The sequence below is a fragment of the Xenopus laevis genome, chromosome 6L (genome assembly GCF_017654675.1).
Source record: "Xenopus laevis strain J_2021 chromosome 6L, Xenopus_laevis_v10.1, whole genome shotgun sequence".
Classification (NCBI taxonomy): Eukaryota; Metazoa; Chordata; class Amphibia; order Anura; family Pipidae; genus Xenopus; species Xenopus laevis.
The window spans coordinates 91,177,943-91,204,289 of NC_054381.1; the positions used below are offsets into that span (position 1 = coordinate 91,177,943).

Here is a 26,347-nt window from a genome sequence, read left to right on the forward strand (position 1 = left end):
TTGGTTTCGATTTCGTAAACTATTGGACGATATTGAAGCAAATGCTTTTTAATGATTTCACCTGTTAGAATGAGAACTGGTCCCTAATTTAAAAAGAATTCTGCATTGTACTCAACTGGGTGAGGCTGAAAGAAGCGCTCACTACAAACAGTGGAAGCTGCATTCTCTTCCAGACATGTTGCATCACAGGTAATGTGTTATCAATAAGAGCATTCAAATAGGCAAATGGCTTGGTATGTAACAATGAGCTTCCACGTGATATTCAAGTCTGATGTTTTTTTCTTGTGGGAAGAGTGTGGGTTATTCCTGGCATGGGTATCTGTGGTTGCAGTTTGGTTACAACAACCTCAACCCAACCCACTGGTTTTTCACAGTGATTAATCAGTTGACACTGAGGCATTTTTCATTTAAAAAGGCTGTTTGATGTGTGTTTTTTTCTTTAATTCCTTGACAAAAGCTAATGAGGAAAAAAGATTTACAGCTGAACCAAGCATGCGTTCTGTGCTGTATGTTCTTTTAGTTTCCTATTACCGCTGTATATGTGTGCCGTAGTGTACCCCATTCACTCCAAATACTGTATATGCCTCTAAATCTTCCCATTTACACCATGGCCATTTACTAATTTTATTAGCAGCCCAGTGTTAATGATCAGTGCTATTTGATCATGTTTAATCTTTGAGGGTAATCAAATTTGTATATTTTAAATCCATCAGGGTTGGTGGACTGGTGACTTCTAATTTTATGAAAACTCTTTGATTATTACAATTCTATTTGAATTCCTACCAACAGCTTTTATTGGCCACCTCAGATGAACTATGAACTGCTGCTACTGGAACTGACACAATTGTTTTTCATGTGCCTTAAAAGCAGCATCCCTGCCTTTGCTCAATAATACATTGCATATGTCAAGCAATATTGGCTCACCATTGTATAGCGTACCTTTCTTTTTTTTTTTTTTTTTACATTTAGTAGATATTGTATCTAATACATTCTTATTTGACCGTACCTTTTTGGCAAGTCTCTGGGATTGTGTAATAAAGCTTTACACAAATACATTCATGTTTTAGAAGAACAATAGTTTGACAGTTATTGACACAACCAAAGTGACCCTCCCAACTATAAAAGTATCATGGGTTTACCCTATCTTTAAAACATAAATTCAAAAAGCAAACTTATGGGTGGTACTTGGTGTACTGAATTGTAGACATCAGTGGAAAGGAAAATACTCTGTACACATCTTTTACTTTGTACCTTATTCCAAATGAGAGTGTAATTACCATTTCATTTGCTGGGTCAATTTTTTCGGCAGGGTTTTATTAGGATAAATATTTGTATGTATCGCTTGACTTCAGAATAGGACTGTAGATCAAAATTCTTCTCCAAATGAAATCAGTTGTTCTTGAAATGCACAGCATGAGCATGCTGTAAGATATCACAAGGTTTGTATTCCTCATAACGTCATATTATGAAAGCCCATCAAAATTAATAACTGACTACAATAAAAAATGTCAAAGATTTCAGTTGCGTGACATTGAGTTAATTCAAGAGGAATCGTCCTTACTAGGGTTTTGTGCTCAGAAGAAAATAATTGTGATATCTGTACCAATCAATGGTTAAAAGCTGACACATAAGTACAGATTGCTCTTTTACAAATGTAGTAATTAAAGGTTTTGTAAGTAACCCAAGTATATCCTGATCAGTCTGAGCATTTTTTTATTCTTGTGACAAGCATGCTTGTAATTACATTTAATTGTATTCTGTAGTTTAAAAAAGCAATGCTGCCCTTTTTTTGACACACATACACACACACACACATATATATATATATATATATATATATATGTATGTATATACATAAAGAGCTCTTTGTTTAGAATAAGGATAACTAACTATGTCATGCAAAGGCTTAAGAAATTAATGTACACACCTTGACCTCTTTATTATGCAGCGGTTAAAGGGATACATTCTGTATTCCCTGGAAATATGGTTACCCAATATCTCCCTTACAAACAACCTGTTCTCCTCTCTGAACCCACAGCTCATGCGGTTTCTACCGTTCTTATAGAACTATGCAATTAAATGGGCTGAACACTTATGAGCGATCCCACAGTATAGTTAAAACTGGGAAGCTTTGCTCATTTTAAAATACTAAATCTTTTGATTTCCTGTACAGTGCGCCATCATTGTTCATTTCAGTTACTAATAAAACTGGTGTATTTGTTATTGTAGCACTGGCTATAATATAAAATACACCTCAGATCTGTACATGTACCACGTATCACATATTTTGTGTTGCAAGAATAACATTGCATGTATGTGTCATCATGCAAACTACCTGCCATTATTTAGATCAGCCAAAGCTCAGAGAGGAACAGCAAAATCCTACTCATTTCTAAATGGAGTGTCGCATAAGTAACTATGCATCATTACATACCCTACTTGCTTGTCTTGTGTTATTAGTCAATGGACCAGAGCAAAATATTTACATTCTCCATATGCACCTATATGAAAATATCAGTCAGCACCCCATCAGAGGTCTTTGCACTTCAGGGCAGTCAAACAGCCACTCTACATCTGTTGTTAAACCTCTTTAAGTTTTAAGGTATCCATTGAGGCAACATCACTCCTCCGAATATATGTTCTTATGAAGGATGCAGTTCCAGACATATTTGCTGAAACAAAAGGGGACATTGGTTTGGTTGAGCTTTTTTAGTTCTAAATGGCATTCAATGAAACATACTCAAGAGAAACCCCTTTGGATACATTCTGTGATATAAAGAGCTTAGTGGCGTTTGTTTAGACGTGTACTGCATCCATAAAGAAAAGTGGAGCCAGTCCTGTAGTTACTGATGACTAGAGAATGCCTGCAGTTACACTGTTTTTTCCAGCAGTATTGTGATGCCACTATTGATTTAACTGGTTCATCATCAAAGTAAAGAAGATTTTCATGAAATATGAATCCTTGCACGCCATGATGCATGATACATGATACCAAAATAGTTCAAGCTGTTCTGCAGTAGCACTTGCACATGGGCATGCCAACATGCCAACAAAGCATCCCCCAGATATAGAACATTACTAGATTTATTATGGCTTTTTGCATGGGCTTTATTATAATGGATTTCATAACCAAGTGTTTCTTTTAAGTTCATCTATCATTTTATAACCTCGAAGTAGCCACTCCCATGGAACACAGAGTGTCAATTTTAGCCATTTGATATTATAGGTATTGAGCTGAGATTTCTGCCATGGTGGCAATATGGCACTCCAGACCCTTGGTCATGAATACTTCCCCAGACCTTATACTAAATAGCAAGGGTTACTATATGCTTGCCTAAAGGAAAGAAACATTGTAAGTTTTTCTGCTTGAAGATAAATATTAGGTAATAGGAAACTAGTGGTTTGCCCTGTCTAGATTCCCAGCAAGCTAATTGGACCGAGTTAACAGAAATATGAGTAAAATGTGTATTACTGATGTTTCAGCTTCGCTGGCTAGTAATACAGTCTGGGTGGATTTAAATGGAGCCTGCTCTGTTATGAGTTTTAAATGACTTTCTATTTATCATAATCACAGTGCTATGGTAAGCTGTTTTACAATTGCACAGGCTGTATTCTGTAGTGCCCATTATTGCATGAGATACTCCTAGTCCAAACAGGAAATTATCTGATGATTAGGAATTTAACTTGAAAATAATTAGGGACTAATAGCAGTTTAAAATAAACGAGGCGATTCGCACTGAAAATTAACCGTACAGAAGCAAAATAACGTTTACATCATCTTACAACAAGGCATTATTAAATGAAATAATTGAACCCTTTTCCCAATTAAAATACACACGTTGATGACCACAGTAGAAAAGTTTTGTAGATCAATTCTGAGACACATTTTCTTCGAAAAAATGTCCTTGTATTCATGTTTGTGTTTATACACTAGTGGAAGCTACCTTACTGCTTTTCCCTACTAAGCCATTCTGCAAATGTATCTAGAGTTCTTCAGATTTTAATAGTTAGAAATACCAGAGCCAATGCAAACAATGTTACAGCTCCCACTTAAATATATTTGTATAAATGCAAATATAGAGAGTATGAATCTTATGTGCACAGTTCTGTACACTTTCACACATTGCATCCATGAAAGGAAGCATACATGGAATTCAAACAATACTTACAAATAAAGCTTTTTCCTTTAAAGGGATACTGTCATGGGAAAAAAAATGTTTTCAAAATGAATCAGTTAATAGTGCTGCTCCCGCAGAATTCTGCACTGAAATCCATTTCTCAAAAGAGCAAACAGGTTTTTTTATATTCACTTTTGAAATCTGACATGGGGCTAGACATATTGTCAATTTCCCAGCTGCCCCAAGTCATGTGAACCTCATATGGTTGGTAAACAAATGTTGACACAAAAATCTTTAATAGTTAGGAATTTTGAAGACAATCTCCATTTAAAATATGAAAAATTCCAGTGTTTTTTTAGAACTGACTTTCCAGCATACAGGATATGATGTCACTGGCATAAGATTGAGGAGGATGTAGCTTTATCTTATCAGTTTGACATGTCTAAGGTGGCGAAGGAGCCAATGTGCTGTAAAATTTGCACTTTAGTGAATTTGTGGAGTATTGTTAGTTCGCCTGGCAATAGGAAACTGCACTAGCGACGGTCTATTTCACTACCAAATTGTCCTCTATGCCTGTTAGTAAATTGGCGATGTCCCTGTGGATTTGATTTTTGGCTAATTTTTGCTAGCGATGGCCACTTCGCCCTTTAGTAAATCTGCCCCCATATCTTCAAAAGTAATGGTATTAAAAAGAAAAAATTGCTTTACAGATTTGTATAAAACCAGAAGTATAATGACAATATTAAAGCTGGACACAGTGCCGATGTCAACTCTTGCACAGGAGCACATGGGAAGGAATGTAGCATAACATCAGTTAAACCTAAGTTTGATTAACAGTGCTCGTTTGTCATGGGTGGGAGCACAGTTAATAAGTATTCTTGGTTTGCCTGCTGAGCGGAAGAAGGGGAAGTAAGCAAAGAGATTCATGCATTGAAATATCTTAGGACAGGAGCTATGCACACAATTGTTTTGCTATATCCACAAAAGATTTTCTTCAGTAGATCGGGTGTGAAAGATTCTGGTGTGGGTGTTGCCTACATACTTCAGGATTGTCCTTTCTTATGAAAACCACCTTTATCACTCAGTAGTTATGCTAGTATACATGAGAGTTGGCAGTAGCAGCCACTAAAGCATGCAGAGCAGGTGTCCCACTCACGTAGCTCTATAAAATGCATAAGATTGGCATATTTATACTGTATCCTTCAGCACATGAGCAGCTCACTCACTATAAATTTATATACAGCTCAAGGATGTCCTCAGGTGAAGTGAGTCACAAGAACACTTCACTTATAAAGCTCTCACACATTCTTCATGGAATTTTATTGAGTATTACGCTGTTAGTTCCTTTTTGCATTTATGTTTCATTCCAGTTTGATACTTGAATGAGATGCACATGTATAAAAATCAAACTATAATATGAGGTAAAAGGTGGCGTAGAGTTCACGCTTCTTCTTTAATCCGACATAAGGCACCTTAACGAAAACATAAATGTTTACAATTCTTCCAATCTGTGACCTATATAATGCGGTTAAAAGATAGCCAAGAGGTTGTAGTGATCATATCTCAGAATGCAGGCCAGCCATGTCATGGGTCATGTGGTTCAGCATGTGAACAGGAAGGTGAGAATTAGTGAACTTTTGCCTGAACTGTGCAGTCCATCAGGGAATAAATGGACCAGATCAACGCTGCAGCTGTATAAGAAGGTAAACGGCTGAGTAGCTCTCACACAGAGGCCTTTGTGCTCTGCACATGATCTAGCATTATGATGGGACTCCATATTCCCTGACTTTATAGCAATTACTAAGCCATTATCACACTAAAACACTGGATCATTTATCTTCTAACTCCAAATGTCACCTGTTCTTCATTTACTTCTCAATAACCATTAATTATACTCAGTGGTAATTTAAACAAAGCTTTTCTCCTCTGTTAAAACCAGTAAAAGATCCAGTAATGATAAATAAATCAGCCACTCTGTAGCTCTCGTTTCTCGTTCTCAGACTGAGGTCTGGTACAATGTGAACTATTAGAGGAAATGCCTCGAAATTGGTAGGTCAGGGGCCTGGGAGAGTCTGTCTGACCATTGTTGTAACTGCAGATTTCTGGCACTTGTTCCAGACAAGTAACTTGTACACTATGCAAATTTCAGACGTGGCATAAGCAGTGCTAACAAACATCGTCCAATCATAATTTGAAGGTGATGTGACTGTTTGCTTTTTGTGTAAATAACAAAATTGCAGCTTTTTTTAAGGCTACTACAACTTGCTTCCTGACAAAGTGGCTTTATTGTATTGATTACACTTTGCATTACCCTGACTGGCAATGATATTTTAACCAAAGTACACAGAATTCCCTGGCTGTGCTGGCTCATGTAGCATTCAGTGCAGCTAAAGCCAGATTTTTCGTAGATTATAGAAGTTGAAAACAGTATTTTCTTTTTCAGCATAAAAAGTATTTGGATATATATTAGCAGTGCCATAAATTTTAGGAATGCATCAAAGATTGGGCCGAATACCGAACCGAATCTGAACCTGAACCTTAAGGTGGCCATAGACTCCAAGATCCGCTCGTTTGGCGACATCGCCAAACGAGCGGATCTTTCCCCGATATGCCACTAAACTGCGTGGCTATATCGGGGGTAATTCGAACGTTCGGCCGTATGGCCAAACGATCGAATTACGGTGCGCCAAGCGGCTCCGACGGGTTGGTCGGGTAAAAATCCAACCTTCCCGATCGATATCGTGGCCAGATATCGATCGGGAAGACCCGTCGGAAGCCCCCATACACGGGCAGATAAGCTGTCAAATCGGTCCAAACGACCGATATCGGCAGCTTTATCTGCCCGTGTATGGCCACCTTTAATTTGCCCTGATTTTTGTTTGTGTGACGAAAAGCCATGTACGGTAATTCCTTTGGATTTGCATTTGGTTGGGCCAGGCACTTGGATTCTGTTGAATCCTTCTGAAAAAAGCCACATCCTGGATTTTGTGCGTCCTTAATAAATTTGCATCAGTTTAATTCCGCGGCATCACTGGATCATATTGGGGGTTCTTACAAAGTATAACAGCATTAAGTGAAATTAGGTTGTGCCATTTTGTAGCGGACTACCTTTAACCTTATGGCAGTCTACATTATGAGATTCCTAGGATGCACTGTAAATTCTTATTGCAGAATGTCCTGAAGAAATGCTGATTTGAGTGAGGGAGGATTCGTAAATGGTTACTAGATTTCATGTTGATGTTCAGTATTTCAGTATGTCTCTTATATTTGGTAGTTTCTAAGACTATCCTTAGGGGCAAATTTACTTACCTTCTAAGTTGCTCCAGCGTTGGCTTTGCCGCACTTCGCCAGGCGTAGATTTGCACAAGTTACCGATCGTTTCTGAAGTTGCGCTAGCGATGTTACTATCAGCAGTTCAAAGTTACGCTAGCAAAGGCAAATTTGCATACGGTGTGCAGTTAAAGTACAATGCCCGTATATGCAGCAGAAAACACATTACACTACACAAGGCCAGGGAACCTTAATAAATGTATTCTAATGCCCTACACATGTGCCCACAGTATAGTTTAGGTGCCATATGTTATCAAATGTAGGGGGGAAGGAGGGTTACCTTAAAAAAAAATGTTTGATCTTTTTCAGCCTATCACCCTATAAAAAGTAAAAGACGCCAGCGTTTTTTTGGCACTAAGAAATAAGTTCAACTTTTTTTGTACCATCCTTATCTACTCTATTGCACTTCGCCTGGTCTGAGGTGGCGAAGTAAAGTCTGGCGCAAGAGGTAATGTTCACGAAAATCTGCAACTTAGTGAATTAGCGTTGTTACGTCCCTTCGCCAGAGCGCAACTTCGTCTGGCGTAAGGGTGTGAAGTAGTGCTAGAGTGGTGAATTTTCGCTAGCATTAGCCACTACACCCTTTAGTAAATTTGCCCCCTAAATTCAACAAAATTGGGCCATATGAAGACACCAGGGGACTTCTAGCTGAATTATTTTATCCTTTAAGTGTGCAAAGCGGAGTGATATCATTATACTACATAAATTGTGCAACATGTTGATGCAAAAACCATGAGGAAACTTTAAACTAGACTTGAAGATTTTTATTTTCTTTATACCGTTATCAGGAAACCCATTATCCAGAATGCTCAAAATTATAGAAAAGCTGTCTCCCATAGACTCCATTTTATCCAAACACAGTGGAACCTCAATTTTACATCCCCTGATTTTAAGTTTTCCCTCATTTTACATTGTTGTTTTGTGGTCCCACCTATATATTATGCATAATTAATTTCCCTGATTTTACATTTTCCCGAATTTCACACCATTTTTCTGGTCCCCTGAAAAACCTTAAATGTGGGTTCTACTGTAATCCAAATTTTTTAAAAATTTACTTTTTCTCTGTAATAATAAAACAGTACCTTGATACAAACTAAGATGTAATTAATCCTTATTGGAAGCAAAACCAGTCTATTTGGGTTTATTTAATGTTTACATGATTTTCTAGTAGACTTAAGGTATGAAGATCCATTATCCAGAAAACCTCAGGTCCCAAGCATTCTGGATAACAGATCCCATACCATCAACAGATACATGGAATAATAGTTTAAAACTTTGGAGTGAAGCATGGATGCTGACCAGGGGTGTAACAACAGAGGAAGCAGACCCTGCGGCTGCAAGGGGGGCCCATCAGGTATAGGGGCCCCACGAGGCCCTAATTCATATACAATTTTAATAAATATTAGTGAAACGTCAACCTCTAGACATTTAAGGGGCCTGAAAAATCCTTTGCTGTGGGGTCCAGTAATATCTAGTTACGCTACTGATGCTGACATTCTATAAATTATTCATAGCTACAAAATGCCTTAGAAGATACTTAAAATGGTTATCTTTTAGTAGTCTTGTATTGACTCCTATGTTACATTTTGTTGAATAACCCACTCACTAGCTATTAATGAATTAATGCAAGCAACAAAAAGACATTCCTTAGGCAGCACTAGTGATTAAAGTATAGAATGAGTTATCTGTTTTAGTTTTTAGCACTGCAGTTGCATATGCATTGCCCTATGTTATTAAGGAAACAAACCGGATAATCTAGATAGCCTTCTCCCAGTTTCTCAGGCCAGAAATTCTCCAAATTAGGTTGACCAAAACCCCCATTTTATTTTACATTAAGTATGCACTGTACTGAATGCAGCTTGTCAAACAAGTAACATACATACATATCTGCTTGGCAAATAGCTTGTAATCATCAGTACAAGGTAGTTATCTTTTGGAGACACATTACATTTTAATGATTCAATTTCATTAACGAAATTCAGGTACAGCATCTATTATCTAGGATGCTTGGGACTTGGGTTTTCCAGATAAGGGGTCTCTCTGTGTATTGGATCTCCATACCTTACGTCCACTAAAATAGAATTTATACATTAAATAAACCCAGTAGGTAGGTCGTTTTTACTCCAGTAACAATTAATTCTAACTTAGTTGGGATCAAGTACAAGGTACTGTCGTATTACAGAGGAAAGGAAAATAATTTTGAAAAATGTGAATTTTTTAAAATTAAGTCTATAGGACACTGGTAAAGAGCCTTCCATTCCAGCTTATTTTCTTATGCCATGATCTCTTTTGTCTTCAGACATTATAGTTTGTCATTTCTTATGGTAACAGGATCATAGAGATTATTATTCTCTTGTATATCAGCTGCGTTTAAAAATGAGAGAAGCAATATAAGACAGTTTGTGCGTGAACTGAATCTATAGTTGCTGAGTTGCTTCTAGGCATTGGCACTGATTCGTTACCTGGTTCCTTGGCCTGTGCCAATTCAACCAGTCTCCTCCTACTTGCTGTCACCATTAGTGATCCATGTGTAAGTCCTGACTCTTGAGGTGTGGTAATAATGACTTGTTTAGTCATGCAGCATTTCATACTCCTGAACCAAAATGAATCCTGGCAAATGTGGGTCTATAAAAGATCATCCTGGCTTTCAAAACATACTAATCTTTTGGTATCCAATCCAGAATCACAGTTTTACAAAAGGATTGTTCAGAGATGTAAGAGAAATTTGTATTGAGTAAATATATCTTAAGTATCAGTGCAGGTAAGCGTCATATTGTATTTGGTGCCTAATTAAGGGGTCCGTTTACTAAAGTGCGTTAAAAATATTAGCACAATATATAGACAGAATTTTCGGCAAATATGTTATCGCCAGTTTACTAACCTGCGGTAAATATAAATTTGCGCATTTTCTTGCGCAAGAATAATTGTTCGCCAGTTATCACATTCGCTGAAAATAACGCTACGTACACATTAACGCATGGTTTACTAAACAGTGAAATGTGCTAAAGACAAAATTAACGCCAGAATATTCGCAAACTTTTACCTATGTAGTGGCGTTAAAGTATTTTTTTCGCCAGAAAATTCTCAAGGGGCAGGAAATAATACTGTTTTTTTTTACCCATCATTCTTTGCTGACAGGAGACAGATCTGTAGCTATTGCTGACGGGATGTTTTGGCTTCTGCTTCTATCTGTTGCAACAGCAGCAGTTTCAGCTCAGAGGTGTATTATTGGCAGCGGGCATCACAGTCAAGGATTCATCAGCCTCTACACTTTTTTGGTTTCATTGTGATTGGCTACATTAAACTGTGCATTTCTATGAAGCAAAGAGATTGACTGGTATCATTTCTTGTTCCTATGATTCTATTGGCAGAAGGGTTTATATGATGCAGACATATAAATAATAACCGCCATAAAACAAGACTATTTTATAGCATAAATATTCGCAAAAACGTAATTTTTCGCCCAAAAATTTGCAACTCGCTAAAATTACCGCTAACGTAAGCTGGTTCCTTAACGTAGTTACCGCAAGTGATCGCAATGACTTCTGAGCGCATCGCTGTTTAGTAAACTTATTCTGGCGTAAAAATATTCTCAGCGATAACATGCGGAAACAAGTCAGATTTACCGCACTTTAGTAAACGGACCCCTAAGTTTGTGCTGTTTTATCATTTTTTAAGGATAGAATTTATAAAACCATCATTGTTTCATTCACCTTCTTACAAACCCAGGTCCCTATAGCATACATTGCACATGAAGAGCCAGTTAGTCTGCCTGGCTGCATATTTTTGTAATGTGGGAGGAAAACTGAGTACCTGGTGGAAACCCACACAGATATGGGCAGAATATACAAACTCCTTACAGATATTTTCCTGGTGGAAAAGCAATACTGGAGCTCAGTGCTGGGACCATATGTTCTGTGCTGCTTTCTGTACTCCAGCCTTTATTGCCTTCAGTGGTTAACATTGGAAACATTGCACATGTTCTAGTCTGAAGCAGCAGATCAGAATTACTGATCAATGAAATGCTAGTTTAATTGCCTTGTCTGCACTGTATCAGTGGGTATTGCATAGGTACAATATATATGGCTTCTAGCACTGCATGTAAGAGTGCAGATTATACTGTTTGAATTACAACATAAATGTAATTTTACGGGAGTTTCCTTCCCTACAGTTAATCAGCATTACCGCAAAAATTATAGTATATGGAGCTTTAGTTGATTAGTTCCTTTTGTGAATGCTGCCCGCTTTTTGTGCAAAACAAGTGAAAGCAGTGTGCCTGAGCATTGCTGTAACTAAATAACAGAGGACAAACAAGGGCTTATGGTCAATTGATCCCGTCCCTCCCATTAAATTGCTACGTTGTGAAGAGATGAATGTGTACTGAAATGTGTGCACAAGGAACTGTCCTTCTCCATCAGGCTACTACACAGTGAGAGTGAACCTAGAGTTCTGTGTGTTGCTCTGGCACCTGACTGCACTATGAAACAGGGCAACATCGCATCATCAGCAACTTGTGCACTGGCCATTACTCTTACAATAATTACAGTATGTTCACTCTGCGTTTGACAATAGTTGACTTTAGATTTCTGATTGGTATAGGTGTCAATATCTGAAAAACAATGACTAGCTTATGGGCATTGACATCCTGGCCAAGGAAACATGGAAATTGTTCAGTACATTTGGTCAGTTTTACAATATTGAGCCATTTCTAGGAAACACAAGATAATGTTAGATTCCATGCCTGCAGTGCATGGTCAGGGCTGACGGAGAGGATCAGCCTTTTCTCCACTGCCATGTAGTTTAGCAGTAACTTAACATAACATATCTGAAGATATACCCTTGTTTCCTTTAGAAAGAACTACTGGTGAATAAAACATCAAAGAGTTTAATATATGGACCCCGTTTATATTTATACGTAGTGATCATATTCCACCACTTTAGCGCCCCTGCTCCGGTGTAACAGTCAACAGTCAAAGTCTTTAAGAACTGAAATTTTCTATACCCATGTTACATTGTCTTAGCAATTTTTGCAGTAATCTAGATACTTATACTGATGCCCTGCCTATTTTGCAGAGGCCTTTTTTACATCCATTGGGGTGACTTTAGTTTAAACATCAATAAAGCTGTTCTGGCCTTGTGCCATTATTGTGTGGCATTTGGACATTTCACAGTTTCTGCCTAGACCCTCATTCATACCCTTCTTTTTTTTTAACTGTTATACATACAGAATTCCCATGAAACCGTGAGAACATAACAAGGTTTTTAGCAGCAGATTGCCATTGTGGTGTTTATATTAGTTTTGTATCTTTTGATTAATGGCACCCTATGGTACTGATATTCAAAACTGAATTATGAATGTATGACACAATAGGTATATTTGCTAAAACAAGTCTACAATTAGACTTAGATTTGTGATATGTTAACAGAATTAATGCAAACGTAATTAAAATGGAGTGTGCCTAATGCCTACCTATACAGCCCTTTTACAGCAAAATTTCCTTTGGACGCAATTTTCTTCTCTTAGACCATTTCCTAAAGAGCAGTGTATTCAGTGTCAAAGATTTTGTTATTTTTATGTCGAATTTTTGTTAATCTTTTGTGTCTTGCTTCCGTTACTCAGAAATTCTTTGCAGGCTGGCCAGGTTATGGTGCTGCTTTCACTTAAAGTGAAGCCGATTGGAAAATTGAGGGATGACATTTCCTGTTGTAGAATTCACATAGCTCTTGGCATATCAAAACAAACCTAAAATCCATTATAAAATATAGAAGTGTCAAAGTCTGACTTTTTTAGGTACATAATTAATAAACACTGTAATAACATAACAGAACTTAAAATCTATTATAAAAATTGGGAATTAAAATCTTTCAACACCTGACACTGACATTATTCAGATATTCAGAAAGTTTTCAGAAATAACTTCTACATTTAATTAGAGAAAACCAAAAAAATTTGCAATGACTGTACCAATAGTTATATATCAGTCAGTTTATTGATGCATTTATTTGTTTTGTATCTTTAATACCAATACCTAGCAGTGTGTACAGCTTGCCAAGACTGTCCTTTTAATTTGTTACTAAGTTGATAGAGTGGTTAAACAATATATTAAGACCTAGAAATGAGTGTGTAATATATGCTATGAAATGAATGTCTAACCTTACCTATAAAGCACAGCAGTACAGTTGCAATGACTTTGCTTATGCTTTACTTATAGCCAGAGTTTGTATAACTATTTTATTTCTCCCTTTCAGAAAAAATAAACACATCAGCTGGTAGAATATTAAGCATTTTAGACTGAGTTTTTCTCTGTTTATTTTCTTTGCAGGCTATGTGGTTGATGTTGCAAACAGATGAGCCTGAGGACTTTGTCATATCTACTGGGGAGGTCCACAGTGTTCGTGAGTTTGTGGAGAAAGCTTTCAAGCACATCGGCAAAACCATTGTGTAAGCGAATTGCATGTCAACAAGGCATATTAATTTGATCTGTGTGTACTAATATATCTATGTGGGCCACTATTCGTCTTCTGGGTTTATAGTCAATGCAAAATACAATAGTAACTAAATATCACTGAATTCATACTATTTTTACTGTGAAAAATATATGCCAGACCGTAGTCACATGGAATTCCCATGTTGTTCACCTTTACATTAATGTTCAGTATAATGTAGAGTTATATTCTTAGACAATTTGCAAATGGCTTTCATTTTTTTTTGCTTTATCATATGTTTTTTTATATTTCTGTTTTTTTAAAGGGCAGATTTATCAAAATTTGAGTTTAGATTTTAATAAATAAAAACTCACCCATGTTCTATTAATTCCTATTGGATTTTTGAAAGCGTATTTATCAAATGTTGAGTTCTAACTTTCACCTATTCTCCCTTCTAAAAATCTCATAGAAATGAATAGAACATGGGTGAGTTTTTATTTATTTAAATATAAACCCACATTTTGACAAATCTGCCCCATGCCCCTCATTTAGCTTTTATTCAGCAGCTCTCCAGTTTGCAAGTTCAACAATCTGGTTGCTAAGGTCCAAATTACCCTAGCAACCCTTCATTGATTTGAATAAGAGACTAGAATATGAATAAGAGAGGGCCTGCATAGAAACATGAGTAATAAAAAGTAGCAATACATGTGTTGTAAAAAGTAACAATACATTTGTTACTTTAAATATCATTTGTTTTTTTAGATGGGGTCAGTAGTCACCGTTGAAATGGCCACCAAATTATCCTTTGCTTGAATTCTGCTTCTTCTTCTTCAAGCCCTTCTTAAAAGTGCACAATTTAAAATTCGCAATCCATAAAATTATTGCTTGCAAATTTTTATTCTCATTTGTGCAAATTGTTTTTCTCTTTGCAACTTTTATTATATTTCCCCCTTGGGCTTTAGTGTCATCTTAATAATATTTAACTACTGAGGGCACAACATTTTAAAGGTTTATATAATTTTCCTTACATTGAACACAATGAACACCTTTTCCCAGCCTGCAGCATAAGGTCTGATCAAAACTGATTGACAACTGATTTGTGGTGGCACGAATAGCCATTGTCCTTGACACATGTTCGTCCGTTTTTTCTGCTAGGCAATTACAATCATTTGCACCCCATCAGTGTAAAGATAAGCAGATGATTTCATCTAATTGAGCTAAAACCGTTTTTTTCACTAAAAGAAATCTACCCATGTCACCTTAAGGCTCAATCATATATTGATGCATTCAATTTGGTCCCATGGACAGAATGACCACATACCTATTTGATCTAGAGCCAAATCAGCAGGCTGACAGGCCGGAGTATATAGGCACCTTTGCCCAATAAGGAAAGCCATACATTTTTTTTGTGTTTCCAACTCTATAAATGGTTTGTATGACTTCCCTTTAATTGCTTTGAGTAGCTTCCATTGTTAATACTTATAGTTATACAGACAAGCTGAGTAATTTCATTTACAACATTATCCTGAAATATACAGTATAAACAGAGAAAAATAACATATGGTAATCCATGCGCCAAAAACTTCTATTTCTTGCATTATAGACTCAGGCACTGCCTTCATATGGGATTTTCATACAGTTATCCATGGCCTAAAGTACTACAGTGCTGCAAGTGCTCAGCTGAGGGTGCAGACTGTTTACACAGCATAGTCTGCATAGCTTGACTGTGAATATAAATTCCTGCCAAATGTGGATAATAAAATCATGATGGTTTTGTGAATACTGTGGCTCATTTACATTTTTATTGTTTATTATGTTTTTCAATCCACCTCCTTTTATCATCATTGGGCCCCCTGCTTCTATATACCAGAAGCAGCTGTATGAAGCAGAAGAGAAAAAAAAAACACTTGACCTCTGGACCATAGTATTGGCCAGAAGACTCTTTAGTCATTGGCTGATCAAAGCCAGCCAGTCATATGTTACTTGGAAACATGGCTTAGAAAAACATCTATTATGCATTAAAAGGGGCATAAGTCATTTTCGCAACCAACATTACAGTAGCAGATGATTTTTATTCTTAGAAGAGTGGAAGTATTTATGTTTTAATGTGTCGATACAGGAGTAGGCTGCTATAAGCTTTACAACTAGAATAGTTTTCATTATTGTATATAACCATCATCAGTTGTGATGGGAGAATAAATTTGACACAAATTTGCGTTGAATTTCAACATTTCGCTGAAAACGAATAATTCGCGAAACTATGGTTACAAATCGCCGCCTCAAAAAAAATTGTCAAAAAATTGTTGCGAGCATAAAATTGCAGCTCTTAAAAATTATTCGGTCGGCCATTGACTTTAATGCATTTGGACCGAATAGTCTCTCGAATAAATTTATAAAATTATTTTGACGGCAAGTGACTTCAATGCGTTTCGCAAATTTTTCGCCTTTTGTGCTGTAAATGCACGAATGTTTCCGGCAGAGATTCAGCCATCACTAATCATGAGAAAAAAACAAGAGTATTTCCCAAGTGCAGAGAACAAGCTCAGTGTATTGAGCCATAACAGCTAATAATTTTAATTGTATACAGCTCTAGTGGTCTGAAGCTGAACTTTAGGAGAAATCCATCAGGAAGCGATATTCTTTGGGAAAGATTCTCTTTCCAGGAAACTAGACTACAGTGCTACAGTATCTGAGGTTTGTGAATTTTCCCAACTATAATTTGGGGACGTCAGAAATCTTGGCTTGATTCCTGTTCTGCCTTCTCTTGACCTCACGCAAGTCATTTTATTTTCATAGGTACCAAATGTTAGATTGTAAGCTCTGTGCGCAGCTTTTGAAAATGTTTTTTTCCAAACTAGGCTTAGTTTGGCAGCTACACAGCTTACAGTGCAGTGATGAAATACTATCCAACACATTGTTTTATAGGAATGCTGATTAGCATTATAAGACTTAAACAATAATTTACTTCAGGAAAGGATCAGGTCATCACTGTGAAGGTTACACCCTTATTGCTTTTTTTTTAGCTAAATGTTTAGGCATAATCCTCATGTCACATTACCACAGATGAATATATTACAAGAACTCAAGGTATTTTGTGTGCATATCATTAATCTTCCCTGAGACTGACTTTTCTTTTTTTTCTGGTATTTCATGGCTTGGAGAAGAAGCTGGTAGGATTCCAGAATGAATCATTTTACCATCAATCTTGTATGCACATGGGAATAGATAGAGGTTAAACACTACCTCAACCTGAAGATGTGTAGGCTGCGGTTACTCTATGTGGAGGTCTCTTCATACAGTCACTTATAAAGCTCCACTTACACAAGCACATTTATGGGAATTGTGCGTAAGCTCTAGGAAATCGATCTGCTTGTTTCTGCATAAATTCTTCTGCCTCTTCTCCTAGTTATTAGCAGTGCTCTGTCAAGGAAAAGATATATTTGTGTCTGTAAACTTTCTGTAGTGAAGTTTTTTCCATTACTGTTTCTTTTGAGTCCCGTGTAAGCTTATGTCTGACTCTTCATGCTGCAAGCCAGCACTGTGGCCTTGTTTTAAAACTTCCTCCATAAAAGGAAATTGCCTCCATTTAGTCAGCTGTTCATTTAGTGGCCGTCTGGCCAGATGTGGCCGTCTTCAAGATTGCTCTCAGCATGCTTAAGATCTCAACAGGCTTCTTTAAATTATATAATTTTTTAGAATAATCTGGCGCAAGAAATAGTGTTCAAATAGGCCACATAGAATAGAAAATTATGAACAATATTGCCTTGAAAGGGTTGTTTACCTTTAAATAACCTTTTAGTATGTTGTAGAGAGTGATATCCTGAGACAATTTGCCATTGGTTTTTATTTTTTATTATTTGTCTTTTTTAAGTTATTTTGCTTTTTATTCAACAGCTCTTCAGTTTGCAGGCTTTGTAATCCCGTTGCTAGGGCCCAAATTATCCTAGAAACCATGCATTGATTTGAAAAAGAGACTGGAATATGAATAGGAGATGGCTTTAATAGAAAGATGAGTAATATAAGTAGCAAAAAACAATACATTTAGTAGCCTTACCCAAATTACCCTAGAAACCATGCATTGCTTTGAATCAGAGACTGAAATATGAATAGGAGATGGCTTTAATAGAAAGATGAGTAATAAAAAGTAGCTATAACAATACATGTGTCACCTTACAGAACATTTGTTTTTACATGGGGTCAGTGACCCCCATTTGGTAGCTGGGAAAAGTCGGAAGAAAAAGGCCAATAATTCAAAAACTATGAAAAAATAAAAAAATTAAGACCAATTGAAAACATGCTTAGAATAAGCCATATTAAAAGTTATGTTAAAGGTGAACCACCCCGTTAAGGCTACTTTCAATGCAGAGTATGTATAGGTGTGCAATAATAGTGTGACTAGGGTTGCCACCTTTTCTGTAAAAAAATACCAGCCTTCCTATCTTCTTGCCGTTTTCCTATTAATAACATTGGTATCAAGCATCATTTTTACTAGCCAGTACGGTAAAATACCGGCCAGGTGGCAACCCTAAGTGTGACTGACCTGGCCCTTTACATAGTGGGGTCCTATACAGGTGTAGGCAGGACTCAAGGGATAGACTAAAGTAAATGTTTCCTTAGCTAACCTGCAGCATTTCACTGTATATTGTCAGGAAATGGTTACTTTGTAAATGCATGGGGCTCAATTATCAACACTGGGTTAATTTGCACCTGGTCAGTAACCCAAGGCAACCGATGACATTTTTGCAATTGGCTTGAAAAAAAGCTAATTACTGATTGGTTGCTATTCATTTTTAACCAAATGCAAATTTTACCAGTATTAATAAATAAGCTTGAGAGTGTCGTAATTTAGTACATTAGCAAATGGCCTTACCGATACAATCAGAGGAGCACCTAACTGCAAGGTGATACTTGTTGTTGCAGCCTTAAGTTAGATGTTCTCAATAAGGACACAGGGGCTCTCCTTGTCTACCCACCCATAACAGTGTGGCAAAAAGCTAATGCATCTGGATAACCTATTCTAGCGGCATGAAAAAATCTTGCCTTAGAAATAACGTCAAAACAAAAAGATATTAGGCTACTGTTACACAGATTAATAGTTGTTATTTGTTGCTGGCTATCAACTTTTTTCAAGATTTTTAAGTGGGATCATTAAAGACTACATGGCCTAGAGGGTGCAATGAAAAATGTTATTGCAAGTTTGGAGCTATTCCTCTCCCTATGTGATGTAGGCCATTTCACTGGCAATCTTTTAAAAGGAATGCTGTGTAAATCTCACTTAACACTTTTTCTGCTGCAATACACTCAAACATGCTGTTTGTCAGTGCTGAATTGCAAGTTGCAAACTCACGCTGTAATTAGCCATTCATGCTGTAATTAGCCATTAGACATTGAAATCTGCCAGTCACAAACCGCAAGATTGTGTTGGTTGCTGCAAGAAGACTAATATAAGGTTCAGAAACACGTAAATTATTTTGTTTACAAACAATTGTAAGGAAAAAGCAATAAAGACTATTTGTGAGATTATTTATTAAACAGATTAATCCTACAACCATTTAGACAATTACTAGTGATCAAGTTTGCTCTAACCAAAGATATAGTGAAAGAGATCCCCTTAAGGGTATGGTCACACTGGGCATTTCAGGGAGATTTAGTCGCCTGGTGGCTAATCGGCTCGTCTTTGCGGCGATCAATCTCCCCGAACGCCTTCCCTCACTCTTGCTCTGGCTTAGATGAAAAATCGCTGGCGCTAAGCACACGCGGTGCTTTGTTTTCCGAAGTCACCCGAAGTTGACTAAGGAAACTCTTCAGCCCACAGACCTTGACCAATCGTCTTCATAATCTTATTCTGGCATCCTGGGTTGAATCGATTTAACACACTGTCCATTTCAAAATAGGAGAAACTTGTGCCACATGGCATCATGGAGTTACCAAGGTCAAAAGTGGAGCAGTTTTCCATACTTTATTGATACACTATCTAATTGTGCGACTAAAGTAAACACGAAAAAAAACTCACCCGTCACTTGCTGCCTTCCTGGTTTGATTAGATTGCAATAGAAAAATCCCAGAGAGAAATAGCTTTAGCAGATAGAATGCATTTTGGGTCAGGAGGGAATAGCTGGATCTCCGTGCACAGCTCAGACTTGGGTAGAAGCCAGCTCTGCTGTCTGAAGACAGTTTCACACACTTCAGTGAATTGATGAGAAACCGGACCAGCTTAAATGTTTGTGTTTCCTGTAGAAATCATCTTGTAGACAACAAGTTCATGAAAACATTAGTGTAAGTTGCTGTGGGGAAAATATGAATTCCCTTCTTTTGTGTTATTACTTAACTGTTTTATAACTATGCCTAAAATATAACCTACTTCTGATCAACAAATGGGTGCATGGTAGTAGGGGATACATCCCTGGGTGTGATAAATACATTCAGGTGTCTCATATACCCCTTATCAGCACCATAATGCCTTTAGAGCAGAGGATATTATTTAAAGGAAGGGGTCTTGGGGAAAAAATTCAATCCCTCCTCAAAGTTTCCTGACTTGACCCCTTTGATCCAGTGTTCCTGGAATTGGCATTTTCCTGGTTACTTGCCTTGGTATTTGCCTGGGAACGTGAACAGTATTTGCTGTAGAAAAATCCAAAAATACTAGTTCATGAGATGACGATCGTGCTTACAAAAATGTAATTAGTGACACTGTACTGTGTGTTTAACTGCACATATTTCTATGCGGATCCTGGTTTTTACTGTGTCCTATGAAATACACATACTGTGTGGCTACATAGTTTCTACCGCAAACATTTACAATACATTTTTATGAGAATCTCTTTTACAAGGAATGTTGAAAACCCCTTAAAATACTCTATCTTTAATTATCTAGGACCATTGATGCTTATAGCAAATTCCATATTGTAATTACTCCAGAGTAAATTTTACACCTGTCTTTTCCAATAAGTATCAGCAACATTAGCAAAGGTAGGGGCCGCTGGCAATCATGGATTTGTCAATTTTAATATAAAGAAGTGTGCCCCATGTACATCCATGAATGTATTTACTTTGATTTTCAGGGAAAATTGGGCAGCTCCACCATATTATAGAGCAGGGCAGTGGAGTCATTAGTCAGATGTTGGCAGGGCAAGTGGCTACGAGAGGTATTATCATGCAGGGCTGAAGGGAGAGGAGGGTTAATGTGGTATTTTAGAATGTGCATTTGCTGTTTATGAAGCACAGTCTTCGTTCAATGGTTGTCCACGATTGTACTCGCTATCGTTAGTAGTGCAGTCGTTAAGAACCTTTCATGCAGAGAAAAGAGACTGCACTCCATACAGATAACATCAAGGCATGTTCCAAATACCTGCAACATTTAGAAATGTAGTTCTTCCACGGACTGTTTACCATATGCACACACCTGCCGATGTTCACCAGCATGTTCCTATGAACAAGCATCCCAAACAAACATCTTTGAATGGAAGTTTCCGTGACCTTACAGAGCTGCCCAGAAGAGATGTTCAATGTAGCCTAGCGACCTGCATTTATTAAAAGTGTCTGTGATTTTTATAAAGGAATAGGATGATTAATTTTGGAATGCACAGAACCCAGGATTTTGTTCTTTTGGACAAAGATCTCAAACACCCCAAAACAGAATGTGGATGGTTTTGGCCACACACCTTGTTCTCCCCAAACAAAGGGCATAAAAAGTGAGACTCATGAGAAGCTGGGCTTGTCTGAACAAGAATTGTCCATATCACCTTTATATATTTTTATTCAACGGTGAGGCTCCCTACCTTCATTTTGTAGAAAATATAATGTATGGATTCAGATAATATTGGGAAGATTAATGGATTGAATATTTGGCATAATTAAAAAAATTGTGAATTGGTTGCATCCAGTCTGATCACTGATGAGCACCACAGCATGTGTATGTTTGTTGCTGAGATGGTAAAGGTATGGTAGAGATATATCAAACTAAACAGACCAGTTGGGCATTCATAAAATTTAAGTTACAGTGGAGTAAACTAATTGCCTTATAATTGTCTATGCCAAGATTAACAAAGTATTTAAAGCTGGTTTTCTGTTTTGCATACGATCGTAAGCAGATATGCTTTTTGTTTGTCAAAAAGTTGGAGTAACTGATTCTGCCAGTCTGAATGGTGGTAATTAACAGAAAAGTATATGAAAACAAAGTATATGAAATGCCATGTTCAGGAAGGTAGAGTTCTGCACATTACATTTTTTTTTGTAAAATAATTGCATAATCTATATTCCCCCCCCCTCTGCAGGACCCACTAGTGGAGATTATAACTTATTCACAATTTCAACACAGTCTTGAAAACCAGATTATCTTCCACATGTTTCGGGGAATAGGGTTTATTAAAAGGCTTTGCTGTGGTGCCCAAAAACGGCAAATTAAACCACTGGATGCCAACCATAGTTTAGTTGCAAACTGCAGGCTGCTTCAGTTTCTTTTGTAATCTAAACAAATGAGTATTTGAATTTTATTATTCAGGCTTGTCAGCCACATGAGGAATTAGTATGTTCCACAGCTTTTTTTTTTTAAAGATAGTACCTTTTTTTAAAAGCTTAAAGGAACAGTAACACCAAAAATTGAAAGTGTTTTAAAGTAATGAAAATAACATGTAGTGTTGCCCTGCACTGGTAAAACTGATGTGTTTGCTTCAGAAACACTACTATAGTTCATATAAACAAGCTGCTGAGTAGTAATGGCGGCTATAGGGCACAGGATAAATAGTGGATAACAGATAGCATTATGTTGTACAGAGCTTATCTGCTATCTGCTGTGGAACTTGAGCCTTTTCTCCTTTGAATGGCTGCCCCCATGGCGACACAGCAGCTTATTTATATAAACAATAGTAGTGTTTCTGAAGCAAACACCACAGTTTTACTAGTGCAGGGCAACACTGAGTTATATTTTCATTACTTTAAAACTATTAAATGTTTTGATGTTACTGGTTCATTCTTCCTCATTCCATCAATAGACTCCTAGATGTGTGTATAAGTATGTCCAAATCAGTAATTATTGCTCAATAGGCTAAAGAGGTAAGTGAAAATAATGAGATACTGTTATATATATATATATATATATATATATATATATATATATATATATATATATATATATATATATATATAGTTTTATTTTAAAACCACTGTTTTTGTGGACAATCATGTTCATTTAATATTGGTGACTTGTTGCTTTGCTGTGCAATATGTAAACTGTATGACCCTAAAGTAGGCAGAATGGATATATGTAAACCTCCCCTTATGTTGGTAGTTTAAAAAAAATATAGTATTGAGCATGATTGTGCTGAAATCTATGCAGCAGAGCTTTAGGCATGTTTTGTAAGTCTCCCTTATTAAAGAAGAATGTTCAACTTTTATTTGTGGTCTGATTTTTCAGTGATCTAGTAAAATTACACATAAGCAGTTCTGAGAAAAGCTAAATGATACCCAAACATATCTACAGTAATGATCACACTATGCAAAATAGAACCTTCTCATTTTCCTAAACAGTTCCCTTGGACCGTCACAGATATGAGGGCAGGGGTGAAATTTCTAAAGGATCTTTAAATAACTAAATATAAACTTTTATAGGCATCGGGGAAAACAGCAGTTTTTTTTCTTTTAAGTGGTCTGAGTCATTTTATCCAGAAACCAACTAGTAACTCCCCCTTGTGATGTAAGGAAATAGTAGTGTCTACATAGCTCGGTTTAGTTACACAGTACACACTAGATTGCAGAGAATATACACACAAAGCATGAGAAAGATAGGAATAGCTCTCTAATATCACTCTCTTGGTATTCTACAGGTAACATTGTTAAAGGCTTCTTTAAAAAAACAAAAAAAAGTTAGTTTTGGCACACCTAAAGATGAATTATTAATAGGTCATGGCTAAATAAAAACTAGTAATACAATTTTTTCCTTACACTAATGTATCGTTTATAATTAATTATAATGAGACATGTTATTTGCATATTGAATAAAGGTGTTGACAACTAATGATAGCTAACAAAGGAAATTACTGTTTATAATTACTATCATTAGATGTCTGGAACATCATCTGAGGAGTTCAAATACCCTCCAAAAAGGATTGTCTTAGACACACAAACAGGCCTTCAATTGGCTACTATTTCTTATGAAGCTTTTATATTATTGGCAGTTCAATTGTGGGCCAAATTGAAGTGAAAAATTTAAAAACATCTGTGTATGTCTTAACTACCATTTGTTAGGGCTGTCGTTATATTGTGCATTGATACTATGGTCCCTCGTCTGACTGATGTTTGCCTTGGGCACATGTAAAAATTAACACGTATAGAAGGGAGGATGTTGTTCCCCCCCCCCAAAACGTTGATGTGTTTGTAGAAGGATCGGTGAACTACAGGTGTGCAATAAGAAAATTACATTGCATGTAAGAAGTAACCCACTGAGTGACAATCACCACAGTTTAAAAGCAGCACAATACTCAGATAGTCATGTTGGGTATCTATAAACAATGACTGAGAGTGCAATAAAACGTTAATAATCATTTAAGGATAAATAAAGAGTATTAGGAGTAAGAGCATTAAAGAAAGCAAGGCAGGCTCAGTATTAATTATTTAAAGTGGACCTGTCATCCAGACACAAAAATCTGTATAATAAAAGTCCTTTTCAAATTAAACATGAAATCCAATTTCTATTTTTTATTAAAGCATTCATAGCTGTTGTAAGCTCATTTAAAAATCTCAGCTGTCAATCAAATATTGTCTGCCCCTCCTCTATGCCAGTGGCATAGAGGCGGGGCAGACAATTACTTTCACTTTCCATTCAGCACTTCCTAGATGTCACTGCTCTCCACACCTTCCCCCATTCTCTTTACCGTTTAATTGTGTAGCCAGCGCAAGGAAATGGACATCAGGTCCCCCATTCTGGTGCACAAACAAGATTCTGAGATGATGCAAGACTTGCCTTAATAAAACTGTCCACAAAATGGCTGCTTCCTGCTTGTTATAATTATGAATTCCCAGACTGAAGGAAACAAGATTCAAATAATTTATATAGTGTAATTAAAGTTAATTTTACTTGACTAATGAGATAAAATAGGATTTGGAATGTTTTTTTTTGGTGACGGGTCCCCTTTAAATGAGGCTGGTGAATCTGTAGTATAGCTACCCTTCATTATTATGGTTTCCTATTTATATATTGCTGACGTATTTACGCACATATTTACAAAGATTGTTCAAAGATATTGTTTGTTATTTACATCAGTCCCTGCCCTAAGGACACATACTATGGTCAATTTATCAGGAACCAGTTAACATGTGTTGGGGGAAAGTGGAGTAAATGGAGAAAACCCACAAACACACAGGGAGGACAAACTCCTTGAAGACAGTACACTAGCTAGAATTGAACTCAGGACCCCTGCGCTATCCACTGAGCCACCAGGCATAATTTAGGGAGATTATTGGCAGAAAAGATGCCAAAATAGATCCAGAAATGACCCTACAATGTGTCTATAGTGTGAAAAAACGGAACCCCATCTAACCACAGTGAAAACTAAAAGGACAGCTTAAGGCAAAAAAGGGTAAGGCTGCTGTACTCTATTATTCGTTTTTAACTGTGGTTATGGTACCAATCCAAAGGTACAACCGCAGAAGACACAAAAGATCCATGCCTCTCTTTTTGTGTGGTCCTCTTTGTAGTGCATGAATCACTTGTACTTGATGTGTTAAATGGCTAATTAAGAAGGACACTGCATGGCTTCTTTTGTAAGACCACATTTGGACAAACTGGTATACCGTATATACTCGTGTATAAGCCGACCCGTGTATTAGCCGAGGTACCTAATTTTACCTACAAAAACTGGGAAAACGTATTGACTCGCGTATAAGCCTAGGGTGAGAAATGCAGCAGCTTGCAAAAGCAGGTCCATCACCATCTGCATTGCTGCTTTTCCACCTTAAAGGAGAACGAAAGGTTAATAAACATGCCGTCTTTAATGAAAGGCTTTCTAGGTTATAACTTACTGCACCCAGTGAATCCAGGCTGTCACATTCCCCGACCCCCATATGCTGCAACGAATGTATTTGCCCTGAGCAGAATGAGGTGCATCACAATAGTGAGACCATCAAGGTGAGGGGGGGTCACACAGTATGGAGAATCCTGGAAACTCCATGAGTTCCTTCCTGCCCAACAGGTTTGAGTGAGGAAAAGGAGGCAAATAAGCCTGCCTGTCACCATAAGTGGGGCGTACACATTGGTGTGTAAAAGAGTTACTATTTACAACTTTATTTAGCCTGACCCTAACATTTCCCCTGAGACCTACTACTTTCTAGACAACGTTACTTTTGTCAGGGGCATGGTGGGAGTTGTAGTCCAAGTAGAATACCCCCCTACTAAGCACTCAGCAGAGCCCGAAAGGAAGTTTACTAAAATTGGGTTCGTTGAGGGATCATCCGAGCGGCCTACCTTACAGTGAGTTACT

At 37.1% G+C, this 26,347-nt stretch overlaps 1 protein-coding gene across 1 annotated transcript in view; it reads left to right on the top strand.

The window, feature by feature from the left end:
* The window catches only part of gmds.L (GDP-mannose 4,6-dehydratase L homeolog), a 347,082-nt gene that overhangs the window by 251,993 nt on the left and 68,742 nt on the right, over positions 1–26,347 (top strand). The window contains exon 8 of the mRNA NM_001086883.1: positions 13,772–13,890. Coding sequence (NP_001080352.1) covers positions 13,772–13,890 — 119 coding nt within the window. The remainder of the gene's footprint in view (positions 1–13,771; positions 13,891–26,347) is intronic.